At 35.4% G+C, this 12,404-nt stretch overlaps 3 protein-coding genes across 3 annotated transcripts; all 3 read right to left on the bottom strand.

Moving 5' to 3' along the window:
* Positions 1–193: 193 nt before the first annotated feature.
* On the bottom strand, positions 194–2,791 carry LOC124302717 (sepiapterin reductase-like). Its single transcript, XM_046759169.1, has 4 exons — positions 2,452–2,791; positions 1,004–2,411; positions 623–936; positions 194–525 (listed from the first exon to the last, which is right to left on the bottom strand). The coding sequence occupies exons 2-4, from the start codon at positions 1,236–1,238 to the stop codon at positions 289–291; spliced, it is 786 nt and encodes a 261-aa protein (XP_046615125.1). The 5' UTR covers positions 1,239–2,411; positions 2,452–2,791; the 3' UTR covers positions 194–288.
* A 6-nt stretch (positions 2,792–2,797) lies between these two features.
* Positions 2,798–3,753, bottom strand: LOC124302883 (sepiapterin reductase-like). The gene is made up of 3 exons (XM_046759452.1): positions 3,519–3,753; positions 3,124–3,437; positions 2,798–3,037 (listed from the first exon to the last, which is right to left on the bottom strand). Exons 1-3 carry the CDS (start codon positions 3,751–3,753, stop codon positions 2,798–2,800), a joined length of 789 nt encoding a protein of 262 aa, XP_046615408.1.
* Positions 3,749–12,369, bottom strand: LOC124302718 (ras-related C3 botulinum toxin substrate 1-like). The gene is made up of 6 exons (XM_046759170.1): positions 11,820–12,369; positions 10,326–10,537; positions 4,737–7,347; positions 4,289–4,613; positions 3,990–4,168; positions 3,749–3,883 (listed from the first exon to the last, which is right to left on the bottom strand). The coding sequence occupies exons 1-3, from the start codon at positions 12,070–12,072 to the stop codon at positions 7,045–7,047; spliced, it is 768 nt and encodes a 255-aa protein (XP_046615126.1). The 5' UTR covers positions 12,073–12,369; the 3' UTR covers positions 3,749–3,883; positions 3,990–4,168; positions 4,289–4,613; positions 4,737–7,044.
* Between the last annotated feature and the right edge of the window lie 35 nt (positions 12,370–12,404).

Genomic DNA, 12,404 nt, shown 5'->3' with positions numbered 1-12,404 from the left:
CTTGAGAATTGCCCTTCACCATTTAATTAACCGTATTATAATTTACTTGAAATTATTTCCTCAGCATTATCTTGGTGCACGGGCATCAACATATCTTATATCGATAGATGATTATCAGGCTTGCGATTGTTTAGATATGTTCCTTTGCTTGCTGTGTACACGGTTTCATTTTTGAAAGCAAAATATGGTCAAGGGGATGGTCCAAGAAAATGAGAAATTTTTTTTCTTACTCCTTCTTGAATTCAAATAAAGTAATTATACATACATGCCATAACTTTTTGGGGAATTTTAGTTGTTATAGTAATCAATATGGCTACCAGACTTGTACTTCTGTAATTTGAGTACTTCCAAGAGACGAATAACTGTTTGCTCCGTGGTTAACACAGGGCGATTTTTTACCAAGTTTTTGGTATCCTCATCCTGAGCTTCGCTTGTGTATGTATGTACTGCATGTAGCATATCAGTGTCTACGGGTCCCGGTGAATAGTTCAGTACATTCACATTCGGATTTTCGACAGCAAACACCTAGAAGAATTTTTATGCAAATGATACACAGTCTCAAATGTTTATTTCAAATAATGAAGTTGCACGTATCAAAATATCGTCAAGCCACATATCATACCTTAAAAAACATTTCCCGTGCAGCTTTTCCCGAACAGTAATATCCCATGAACTTGTAAGGTTGAACAGCGCTGTATGATGAGATATTTATTACAAGTCTAAGAACTTTTGAGCAATCATTGAATATTTCCATGAAGACGCCATTCAAAACTGCTGGAGAAAATACATTAAGATCGTAGTATTCCTGCCAAATATTAAAGTCAGTCATAGCTACAGTTGACTTCGTAAGGTCGCCAATAGATGCTGCATTATGGACAACGATAGCCTTTTCAAACTGCATTGCACCTGCAGCACCTAAGACTTTATTAATTACATCTGAAACAAAACATAACGTAAGATAAGATTCGTGAAATATTTTGCTTATCGCCACGTTGTAAGTTACCTTTTAACTCATGTGCTGTAGCAGTACTCAGATCAACGCTTGCAGTATGAACACTTAAGCCTCTTGGTAGCTTATCGGCCGTTTCTTGCAGCCCTCTGGCATTTCTGGCAATTAATAACACTAAAGAATCATTACCTAATAACGGGGCAAATGACTGTGCTATTTGTCTTCCGATTCCTTGACTAGCACCGGTAATGAGAAGAAAAACTTTTCCACTTAAGTAGGCTGCAGACATGTTATACCAATATTTAAGGTGCGTTCTGGTAACTTCTACAATTAAAGCCTACTTATATGGATTCAAGTAAAATTGATTATGTTAACACACTGAGTGTCTCGAGCGGTTTGCTTGACTTTGTCGAGGTGATCTCATATCAACAGACACTTAACAGATTGTCATCACACCTAACTGTTAGATAATAGTCAAGGATTAGGTGACAGAAAGTTGTGGTAGGTATACGTACATTCAATGATGGTTCCTCGCTAATTTTAAATTTATATGTACTTCAGCACAGAGAAAGACACATATTTAAACTTCACTGTGTAATACAACTGTTAGTTATAACATGGAACAAATACTTACTTGTTAATTTACAGTGGATAAAAATGAATTAAATAAATCCAACTTTTCTATTTCTTCTTTAATTTATGTGAACCTGTAAGCAGTAGAATAACGCGTTCTATCCTAGTTGTATTCCAGTGATAGCAGAAACAACAGCTTTCACAGATCGGATAAATTCTGGTAATAGTGTAATATAAATAGTGAAATAATAACTGTAACATTCAAGTAAGGTATGAACATTGCAGGCGAAAATAAATCAAATACATGGTAGCCCAAAGGTAGCAAAGTACAACAATGGCGCTAAGGTTGAATGCTAGTAATTGATTCTGAATACCACTCCTGAACTCCAGACCCCGAACTTCCACAGAAATCGAGGAGCAAATAAAAATAGGCTTACAGTCGGGCCTCGATTCTACGGACAACTTGGGACCGAATTCCGGAGAATCGAGGTTCCCAGAGAACAAATCTTGGCGCTACCACATGCCCCTTTCATAGATCTCACCTACCTCAACTCTTGCAATACGCGTAGAGAGTCCGGAGAATCGAACTCCGTAGAATTGAGGTCCGACGGTATATAACACTGTGATTATCAATTAAAGTGGGAATTAGTAAATTCATTCAATTAGCATTCCAAATGAAACAATCTTACGTAATGCATCGTTTACAGAATGACATTAAGAATAATTTCCATCATATGGTGTGTAGTAATATTCAATTTATTATAATTATTTTTCAGTATCGGACACGGCAATGATGGTATTTATCTATTAGAAAAATTATGTCTTACTGTGAAATCAGATCCACATTAAAATCAAATTGTTTAGCTTTTTGGTGGGAAAATACTGTCTCCTCATTCGACATTCTTTTAAGATATATGGAACTGGAGAACCATGTGTAGAGTTGGTGCAGCACATTTTCATTCAACTAATCATTGTATTTCATTCCAGGTGAACCGTTTGCTATTACATTTACAGTGGAGCGTCATCATAGTCTTGCTGTTAGGGCTGTGACAGGACTCTGCCGTTCCTAGTGAGTCGCTACCATGGCAATGCCATGCACGTTAGTTGTTCCAATTGCATGTTGAAGGGAAGCCTGGTGACGCGTATGATGGGAATATGTAGGGGAATAGGCTAATGTTGACGCTCCACTGTATATTTATTCTTCACCGATTCATGACTTTCATAATGTTATTTTAGTTGGTGTAAAATAATTCCCATACCTTACTGCTTCAAATCTTACTTGTCATAATAATCAACATGATCACCTGACTTGTAGTTTTGTAACTTGAGTATTTCTATAAGACGATTTACTGTTTGTTCTGTCGTCAAAACTGAACCGCTTGCTTTAAAATCATTGAACATTTTTTTACCGTCTGCATCCCCCAGATTTTTCCGTAGCACTTGTTGCATATCAGTTTCGACAGGTCCTGGTGAATAATTCAATACATTTACTTCAGGATTTTCAAGAGCAAAAACCTGGAAGAATTTGCAATGGATTAGCGCACGATATATATTTCAAAATGATAGTTTATGTACTCGACCAATTTTATCCTAATACATACCTTAAAAAACATCTCTCTTGCAGCTTTTCCAGTACAATAGTACGCCAATGATTTAGACGGTTGGATTCCACACAAAGATGTAATATTTATAACAAGTCTTGTAACTTTTGTATCTTCGTTGAAGAATTCCATAAACACTCCATTTAAAATGGCCGGGGAAAAGACATTAAGATCATAGTAATTGCGCCAGGTTGTGAGATCTTTCATATCATTAGTTGGCTTTGAAACATCACCGAGTGATCCAGCGTTATGAATAATTATAGCCTTCTCAAATTGTGTCGCACCTTCAGAACCCAAAGCTTTGCGAACGACATCTGCAAGTAATAAAACCGGCCCTGATGTAGATGGGGGGTTATAATGGCCATGCATCCCTGATTCTTTTTACAATTACTTACCTTTTAATTCATCGGCCGTTGCCACACTGAGATTCATACTTGCTGTATGAACGCTTAGGCTTTTTGGTAACTTCTGCGCCGTTTCTTTCAAGCCATTTTCATTTCTGGCAATTAATAATACCACAGATCCATTTCCCAGCAAGGTAGCAAATGACTCTGTTATTTGTTTACCAATTCCCCGGCTGGCACCAGTAACAAGGAGAAAAACTTTACCAGATAATAATGGCGCAGACATGATGAAAGTTGATAAGTCTATTTATGATAATAAATCTTTATTCTGAAGTCGTTTGATCGTGCTGTTGATCCGTTACAGTTTGAAGAACGTCTGCTTTCAGTAGCTGTACCAATTCACTCGCAGTCAATGCCTGAAAAAGTGTAAAATGTGCAATTTAAAAACGGAATATTCAGTTCAACGACCGTTACTCAATGCAATTTTTACTCCTTTCAATGCCAATAAGCTTTGTAACTAACCTGCAAATGTGGAGCAATATGTCGTACCAATGGATTAGCAGCAAGCTCAGATTCCTCCTCGGTCTGAGCTTGACAACCTTCGGTCAATATTCGTGCGATACAATCCTCTTTGACAGCTGTCAAAGATTTGACAAGGTCCTTCTTGGAGGATCCACCCTGCACAGCTCGTAGTTTTGAATCTAATGAAACAAATGTAAAGAAGACCCATCAAATTACGAATCAGAGATAACGGTAGAAAAATTGCGCCACAAACCTTGACCTGTGACAGCCTAAAATAAAAATAAACCATATAAACTTACAGAGACTTTCCAAATATTGTTCTGAATCAGGTAATTTAGTCTGTTCGGTTCTATTCTCGACAAAACAATCTTCGAAATGATTCCCCTCTGAATCTAACCGAGGACATGAGTTTTCGCGATTAGTCCAAGGATCGGATACTACAGTCTTCATACCTTCGCGGTCTCTCAATTTCGTTTATTCGGTAAAAAGAGCATGAGAGAAACAGGCGTAGTATAAAAAATCTCTCGCAACGTCAGTCAAGGAGGTTAGAAAAACGACACTATTGTGTCACTATGTTTCAACGGTGTCAACTGACAAGTACGCGCAATCTTCGATACGCAACAGCTGAAAGATAGAATCGATATTCCTCGCAATGCAAACTGCTGCGGTTGAATCGTACGAAATATTGGAAATTGCGTGTAGTACACAAAACTGAACTAATATCTAGCCAAATTTCGATATACATACCGGGATATTGCTGTAAAAGCACCACTTTTATCCGTAAATTAAACCGCATATGTTCAATAGAATTGCATTACATCAGTAGTCGAATAGATTTAGCAGACTTGCATAGTCCGTCAAACAGTGGGGATTAAATGAAAGGCCAGAAAATGTGAGAAACTAGATGTGCTATTCGTACACGAATCGTAATTAGGGTCACACAGAATTTCTGTGTAGTATATGTTTCGATATGACACAGTCAGCTCAATGCGAAAGTGATTTGATTGCATTTTGCATAGATTGATTAATTTTTTTAACAGTTATCCGGTCTTGGCATTCTTCAATGATGTATTTTCCGACAGTGAAAAAAACGACCAAGCAAACGATATGCAAAGATCCATAGGATATTTCTATAACGAGTTAATTTTTAGTTGGTTTTGCTGTTTTGATACAATGGAACTGCAGAATTTTAGTAATTTAGGTGATTTTTGAAATAGGGATTTGGTTACTTCTTTTGCATGTATGCATAAAGAACAATAATGAGTTTTATAAAAATACCATGTGCTTTACTATCAAGAGTAGACACATACTAATATTAAACATTATGCATTATTCATTGTGACAGCTCTTCAGTCTGAAATTTTTCCCTTAAATATTTTACACTCCTAAAATTTCTAGCATTAAATATCAAAGAATAAGAATAATATATGTTTATGATATAGTATTATACATGTATATATAAATATACACATAGTTAATCGGTAATCTTAATAATACTACTGAAAGAGATGCTCAAAGGTGCAATTTCGAAAACAATAGTCACAGTCACATGAATAGAATTTCATGCACAGATAGACAAAATTTGTTCCATCGCAAAATTGGAAACATTTGTATGTTTACTGTCTTAATCATATAGTCTTGTTCAATTTGATACATCAGTACCAAACTGCTGTATTTAATTTTATAGTTATGTGTAAATACCTGTGAAAGATTGCATGACATTTTAGGCATTATGCGTCAATAAACGGCTATCTTGTAATCTATCATATTGAATTCCGGTTATTGACATTTTTCGGTTAGCAAAAATGAATTAAAAAAATTCAAAAGGCGCAGATAAACCAAAAACTGTAAATACTCGCTTCGTAATCGAAAAACATGTGACTACAATTTAATAACAATTACGTTGCATTGTTAAATATAATGCAGTAGTCAAAAAAACGTAACATATTTTAGAATTTATTTCAATAGAAGTAAGAATAGCCTCTGCATCATTCATAAATAAATCACAACCGGCGAGTTGCCAATACTCTAGAATAAGGGGGGAGGGGGATACATAAAGTACAAGTAATACAAGAATAATAAATTACGCCAGTACAGGCATCAGGAATATTGTTAAGAGAGGCCTAAACCCAACCGTCAGAATCTGCACAATGTCGTCTATCAATTGACACAATACATCTCATAGTTTTTGCAACAACTCACTTTACAAATGTCAAAATTGATGAACATGTTCAATATAACAACCCTGTATTTTGTTCAGCAGTAGCTATCTAACTTATAAATAATAGTCATATTGTATACTTACAGTCGGAAAATCAAGAATAGTTAGTGAATTCAATAGCCTGAATTTCAAAATAAAATGCAGGTAAATAAATGATCGACATGCTTCATGTAACACAAGTAGCAAATGATAGGAAAATTGATTAATAATTCTTTCAAACAGCTCGTTCATATTTTATCACGCAATAACCTCTCTAATGCTTACACCTACACGAAAAACAAACAATTCAATAAAAATAAGAGGCTAATAATTTATAATAATCCGGGTACTGGAAGACAACCATCAAGAACTACAAGCAAAATACAACCAAGGAATAATATAGAATAGTTTTTAACGCGTAATTTGAACACAGTACTAGTTTTAATATCCACCTTTCTTGGTAATAATTTAGCTATTTATATATCACGATGATCACTAACCTTTGAAATCATTCAATTTTATATATACAATTTAATATTCCATGCAGAATCAACTGATACTGAGGTTACAAGTTTATTTTTTTTCACAACACTAAAAATTTGAAGCTGCATTTCGTCCTCGTTAACTAAACAACCTTCTTGCCTCGATATACAGTTTTTACATCTACTTTGCATAAGAGTTTTCTTTTGCAACATGGTTCCCATTCTTCAACAATATTTTGATTCTATTATACATTGGAAATTGTTCAGCTATGTCGAAACTTCAACAAAAGATTTCAAGAAGACAAAACGATTCTGACGGCAAGGCAGCCACGGTTGATCACAGTGAAAATCTAGAGAGTCTAAATGTAAATTTTTACGCGTCGGAAGACCGCTGTCTTTCCCAACAACACAGCCATCTGCGCCAGAATGGTGGTGGTTTTCTACGTCGGTAGACTAAATTGGCACCACCACGTCGTGTACTCAGTGCACTAACTATTGCTTGATCAAAGGCCTCCTTCAATTCCTGCTGTGTTAGTGCTGAGGTTTCAACGTAGCTCACAGCACCTAATCGTTGGGCTAGTTGATGACCTTGGATTGCTGTAATTGGTCCCTGTCCATATCTTGCTAATTGTAACATTAGTTGAACATCTGATCTTAAATCGCTTTTTGTGCCCACCTAAAACAAACAAAATTATTAAGCTGTTAGACTGTCAATTGCTGAACATATTGATCTGAATTATAATCATTGTAATATCCATGAGACAGAATATGATATAAAACAAATGTCGATGAAAACATACTTCAGCAACAATTAGCATTTGTTTGTGTTCAATAGACTGAACATCTTTTTGATGTGATATTCACCAAGAAATAGAGGTACTATTTTGGCATCACTCGTCCAATGCGAAATTATTTGTCTTTGAATGTACAGGGTGATCCAAGACTATTGCTCCATAGACTGTCCATTTGTTCCTTGTGAAAACGCGCAACTGAAACATTTCTTTATTTTTAAGGGAAATTTGTCATTTGCGATTTACATTTGATCGTCACTTGATCGTCATTTGACCGTCGAATCTACATTGGATCGGGATTTGACTGTCCTGCGCTTGGCAGCTGTCCTAAGCCAGCAGATGCGACTAGATTGGCCAATTTCGAACTGGTGTGAGTTGCAAACACCAAATTTCAAAATTAAAAGTAAAAAAGGTGTCAGTCGCAGATTTTCTCGAGGAACACATTGATGGCTTATGGGGTGATAGTTCTGGGTCACCCTGTACGTAATATCCTTTGAACCGATTGAATCACTTTCATATGTCAAGACAGTTTAAATAATTTATTTGAAATTTTCTTGGAAATTTGAATAGTTGCTGACTAGATTTTGCATGAAAGATATGGAAATAATATGAGGTTGAAATTCCTTATGGTTAATGTAGTCACCCATTTTTAGGAGTGTATGACTTTAAGTAAAGTCTAATTAAATAAAATGTACACAAATTTCCAAAACTCAACTTATTTAGGGTGCTTATTAAAAATTATCGAAGAAATTGCTTGTATTGTAATGATTCAAATATAACCGCGCGATGAACACGGCACGAGTGGATTAGGTTAGACCCAGGGAGTGGGGAACCTGGTCACAAATTTGAAATTGGGGGTTTGGTCTACGTCTCTCCAGGAGGAAGGAGGTGCGGAGGTGTCCCTCTCTGAAATAGTCAACTAACTGAGAATAAAGGAAATCTAAACTACGAGGACATACCTGTTAAATTAAAAATTAAAACACTCGAAAAGCCAAGCAAATTTAAAAAGAGACGATAAAACGAAGAACATTAAAAGTGCAATAAACAAATATAGTGCCTCGACGAAAAACCGTTATTGACAATACTTTATAATTTCAACGATATCCACCCATTTTAACAAAATACACTGTTTTTAACCATATACACTGATTTTAACAATATACACCGTTTTAACTATATACACCTGGAATGAATGAATGGATGAATGAATGAATTTTAAACATAATGACGGCTCATGTGTAGTTATATTTATAAATGAATTAAAATTTGCACTCTACTCCTCATACTTTGTAAAAGATTTTAAATATAGATTTCGCCTCATTTTTAATTTTCAAATAGTCTTATAGTATTATGCTCGGCTATCCCTGGCTAAAACCCAAATTAATAGTACCAAATCAAGTATCTAGTAAATGAATCTTCAAACCGATCTGTATTTAAGGACAAGTTCGTGATCTATTCAATGATTATCGAACTGAGCATGTGAAAGTAATTATTAGATTTTGCCCCTTGATGAAGGAAGCTTGTTTTCTAACTCGTTTTGTAGTACCGGAAAATACCCCAACTAATTAAAAAGTTTCCTGACTTTTTCCAATTTTTCCTAACTACTTCTCAGTTTCCGAACCTTTCTCTGACTTCCGAGTATTTCCAGACCAAGCTTACCATTTTAGTCAAAGCTAATCCAAAGATGCAAAACAGTAATTTTTTGAATAAATGTTTCACTCATTTAACATTAGTAATTTCGATCTTATTGAAATATTTTTGAAATATTTGAAAGTACATTCTTGAGAAAGATTCTTAACATATTAAATTTCGATTATATAAAAGTGTGTCAGAATTTTGCAAAGTGATTTAATTAAATTCATACATGTAAGTAAAGCTTTCCAAACTTCAATAAGTACACTGTTTATCATGACTGAAGCAGAAATTGAATTATTAATCTACTCGATTTGCCATCCCGTTTTGAGCAACTTATATTTCAATCAAATTATGTCAATGTAATCACAGTAGGTATACATCCAGTATTGAAAGCTATTACGTGAAAATGTATTGCGTAGATCTCTCTAGTCAGTGATTGAGACATTACGTTTTATCTAATTCTGATATACTCCCACAGCCAAACATCACATTTCCTATCGACTGATTTAATATCAGCGAGGTAACATGGTGGGTTATCAACTCTTCAGAATGATCGGACTATACAGAAAGGTGGCATTCAAATGAAGGTACATTTCAAATTATGTGATGGCATTTGATGAAGAACCAAAGCTTCCAGACAAAGATATCAATTACAAAACCTGATTTACTATTATTAATGCTAAAGCTCAGTTCATAAATTTCAAAAGGTATACAGATTCTGCTGCAACTATTTTTTATGTAATGAATAGTTCAGACATTTCAAACTTACAATTTTACAAGTAAAACCTCCGTTTCAGAGATAATTACTATTTGCCGCTGTTAATGAGATAGTTGAGTATGTATTTGTCCAAGTTTTCTTTGTCACGCTATCAGTAGGTTATTTCCTAATCAAAATATAATGTAATCTTCACAAAAGATTACAAGTTTTACAACACAGAACAGTCATCTCATTCATACGCGAAAAACACTAAATAACTTTTAATTTATTTACTCTATTACTTGACCTCTTCATTAATTAAAATAACCATATCCTTCGGTATTTCACATGCACGAATAATTTCCAACTACGGTTTTTGCTTTGTATTCTTTTTTCACTTAGGATTAGTATAAAATGTCAGCGAAATTCGGTATTGCGATTCCGTTTGAAAATATGAAAGGGATAAAATTCAAAGTCAATATAATTCTTGAAAAATAAGCATTTCAAAAAGCTTTAAGTGAAGTAACTCACCAAAATAACTGGAGCGTTAGGACAATTCTTACGGACTTCTTCAGCCCATCTAGTTGCAACGCTATGATAAGACGATGGGTTTACGACGCTGAAGCAAACTAGAAATACATCCGTCTCTGGATAGCATAGCGATCGCAGAGGGTCGAAGTCGTCTTGTCCTGCTGTATCACATAGCTGAACGTTCACAGGCTGTCCATCGACATTGACAACAACTAAAAATATAGAAATACATGTGTTTGTACAAAGTCAAGAAGCTTTAACTTCTAAGCCGAGCAAGTAATAATTTTTGTCGCTCATAGCCAGTGAAACAGCTGAAAACCAATCGACAAGATATCGTAGAATAAACAGTGACAAAATACTTGTTGAATTAAGTAGAGAGTCAAGTTGAAAATTTTAATTGTTCGAATTATGTTTTTACATACTTGTCACACATTACTTAACTGCGCATGGCTATCAGATCCCAATATTCACTGTGTTATTTTAGGGTGATCAAAAGTTTAAATCGTAAAATTTTTGTACCCAACGTTTGAAGTTTTATGACTGTATACAAGCTTAGCAATCATTAATCAAAATGCTGTAAATACTGCCACACAAACACCATCTTTACAACTCACATGGCTTTTAATTGCTATCACATTATATTATAAAGTGAAACAGCAATGTATATATCATGTTCATTCGGTAATAAAAAATGTCAATAATTTTCCTTATTTTTTACTATCGATTAATACGGTCTCAACTATGACGAAACTTGAACCACATTTGTTCAAATATGAAAGCGTGTTCAAAAAATGTTTCTCTCAAAATTGTCAAGTATGTACAGATTATTCAATTAAAAGATTTTCTTCACTTTGAAAATCGTGATAAAGTTAATTGATGGCATATGAAATAAATTGATACATTTCAAATTAAACTTTTGCGATGATATCCAAGTTCAATATAAAACTGTGCATCGAAACAAATGCATCATCTTCTTGACTGAAATATAATGTTGATAATATTGGAGCATGTGCTTGTAGCAAAAATATTCCAACAGTTCAGCGCTTATTTTAAGGTACGTTAAACTTCAATTTTTTGGTCAAGTTCCCTAACTCTCCCCTGCTATTCAAGTTTGCAGCAGATTGAATGTAAGGAAGAAAAAGAAATGATCAACGATAGCTGCTGATACGAAATGATTTGATATTTAAGATAATTTTTTTCTTACCTCGAAACGTTATATGACACAAGTAAAGAGCAGAATAATTTAAAAAAGACAAGATTCGGACAATGTTTGAATGGAGATTTGCACGCATTAAAAAAGGAGAATTTAAATATAAACGTACCTGATTACCGTGCTTATAACGTGAGGCTAAAATTAACTTGCTCGACAAATATTTGACAGAATGATCGTGGAGGATTAGTGAAAGATGTAAATTTTGCAAAAATGTGAAAAAAACAGGATTAAATCGTACAGCAGTTACGAGCGATAAGTAAGCTGAGAGTGGCAAGGCTTACCGTTGTAATTATCGAAGGCCGTGGGAACGTATTCGCCGGGGAAACCATTAGTCGAATATGAAACTACGAGGCTAGTTTTCCCCACGGCACCGTCGCCGACGAGAACAACTTTAATTCTTCGATCAAGGGGAGCGTGATCTCCGGAAGCACCATTCTGGGTCGTCGATCCGGCGGCCCGTTTTACCTGCATCTGCATCATCTGTCCACCCTTCAGCAGCGGTTTCGTCCAATTCGAGTGTGACGAGGGTGGCATAATTTCACCTCTATTGTTGCACGCGATTGTGTTGATGTAATCACGCTGCTAATATTGCTGCCAATAACCTCACTGGACACGGACGACACATCGACACCTATACCACGCTCCGTTTCAGTCTTATTTTACTCCATTGATTCGCTAATCAGTTTTATGACACTTGTGGATCAACGATACTCCCGGCTGGCCCGAACCCCGCTCCAACACCACGAACCTGCAGCCCTGTACGAACGGTACGAACTCCACGAATCGTACACACAAACTCTCGAGAAAACAATGGAATGACGAGTCGGATAGCCGAAGGTAACCGAGGGGAACCGAGGGGGATACGT

This window comes from Neodiprion virginianus, chromosome 4 (genome assembly GCF_021901495.1).
Source record: "Neodiprion virginianus isolate iyNeoVirg1 chromosome 4, iyNeoVirg1.1, whole genome shotgun sequence".
In the NCBI taxonomy this organism is placed as follows: Eukaryota; Metazoa; Arthropoda; class Insecta; order Hymenoptera; family Diprionidae; genus Neodiprion; species Neodiprion virginianus.
Note: the sequence above shows the minus strand (reverse complement) of the source record. Positions and strands in the feature narration are given on the sequence as shown.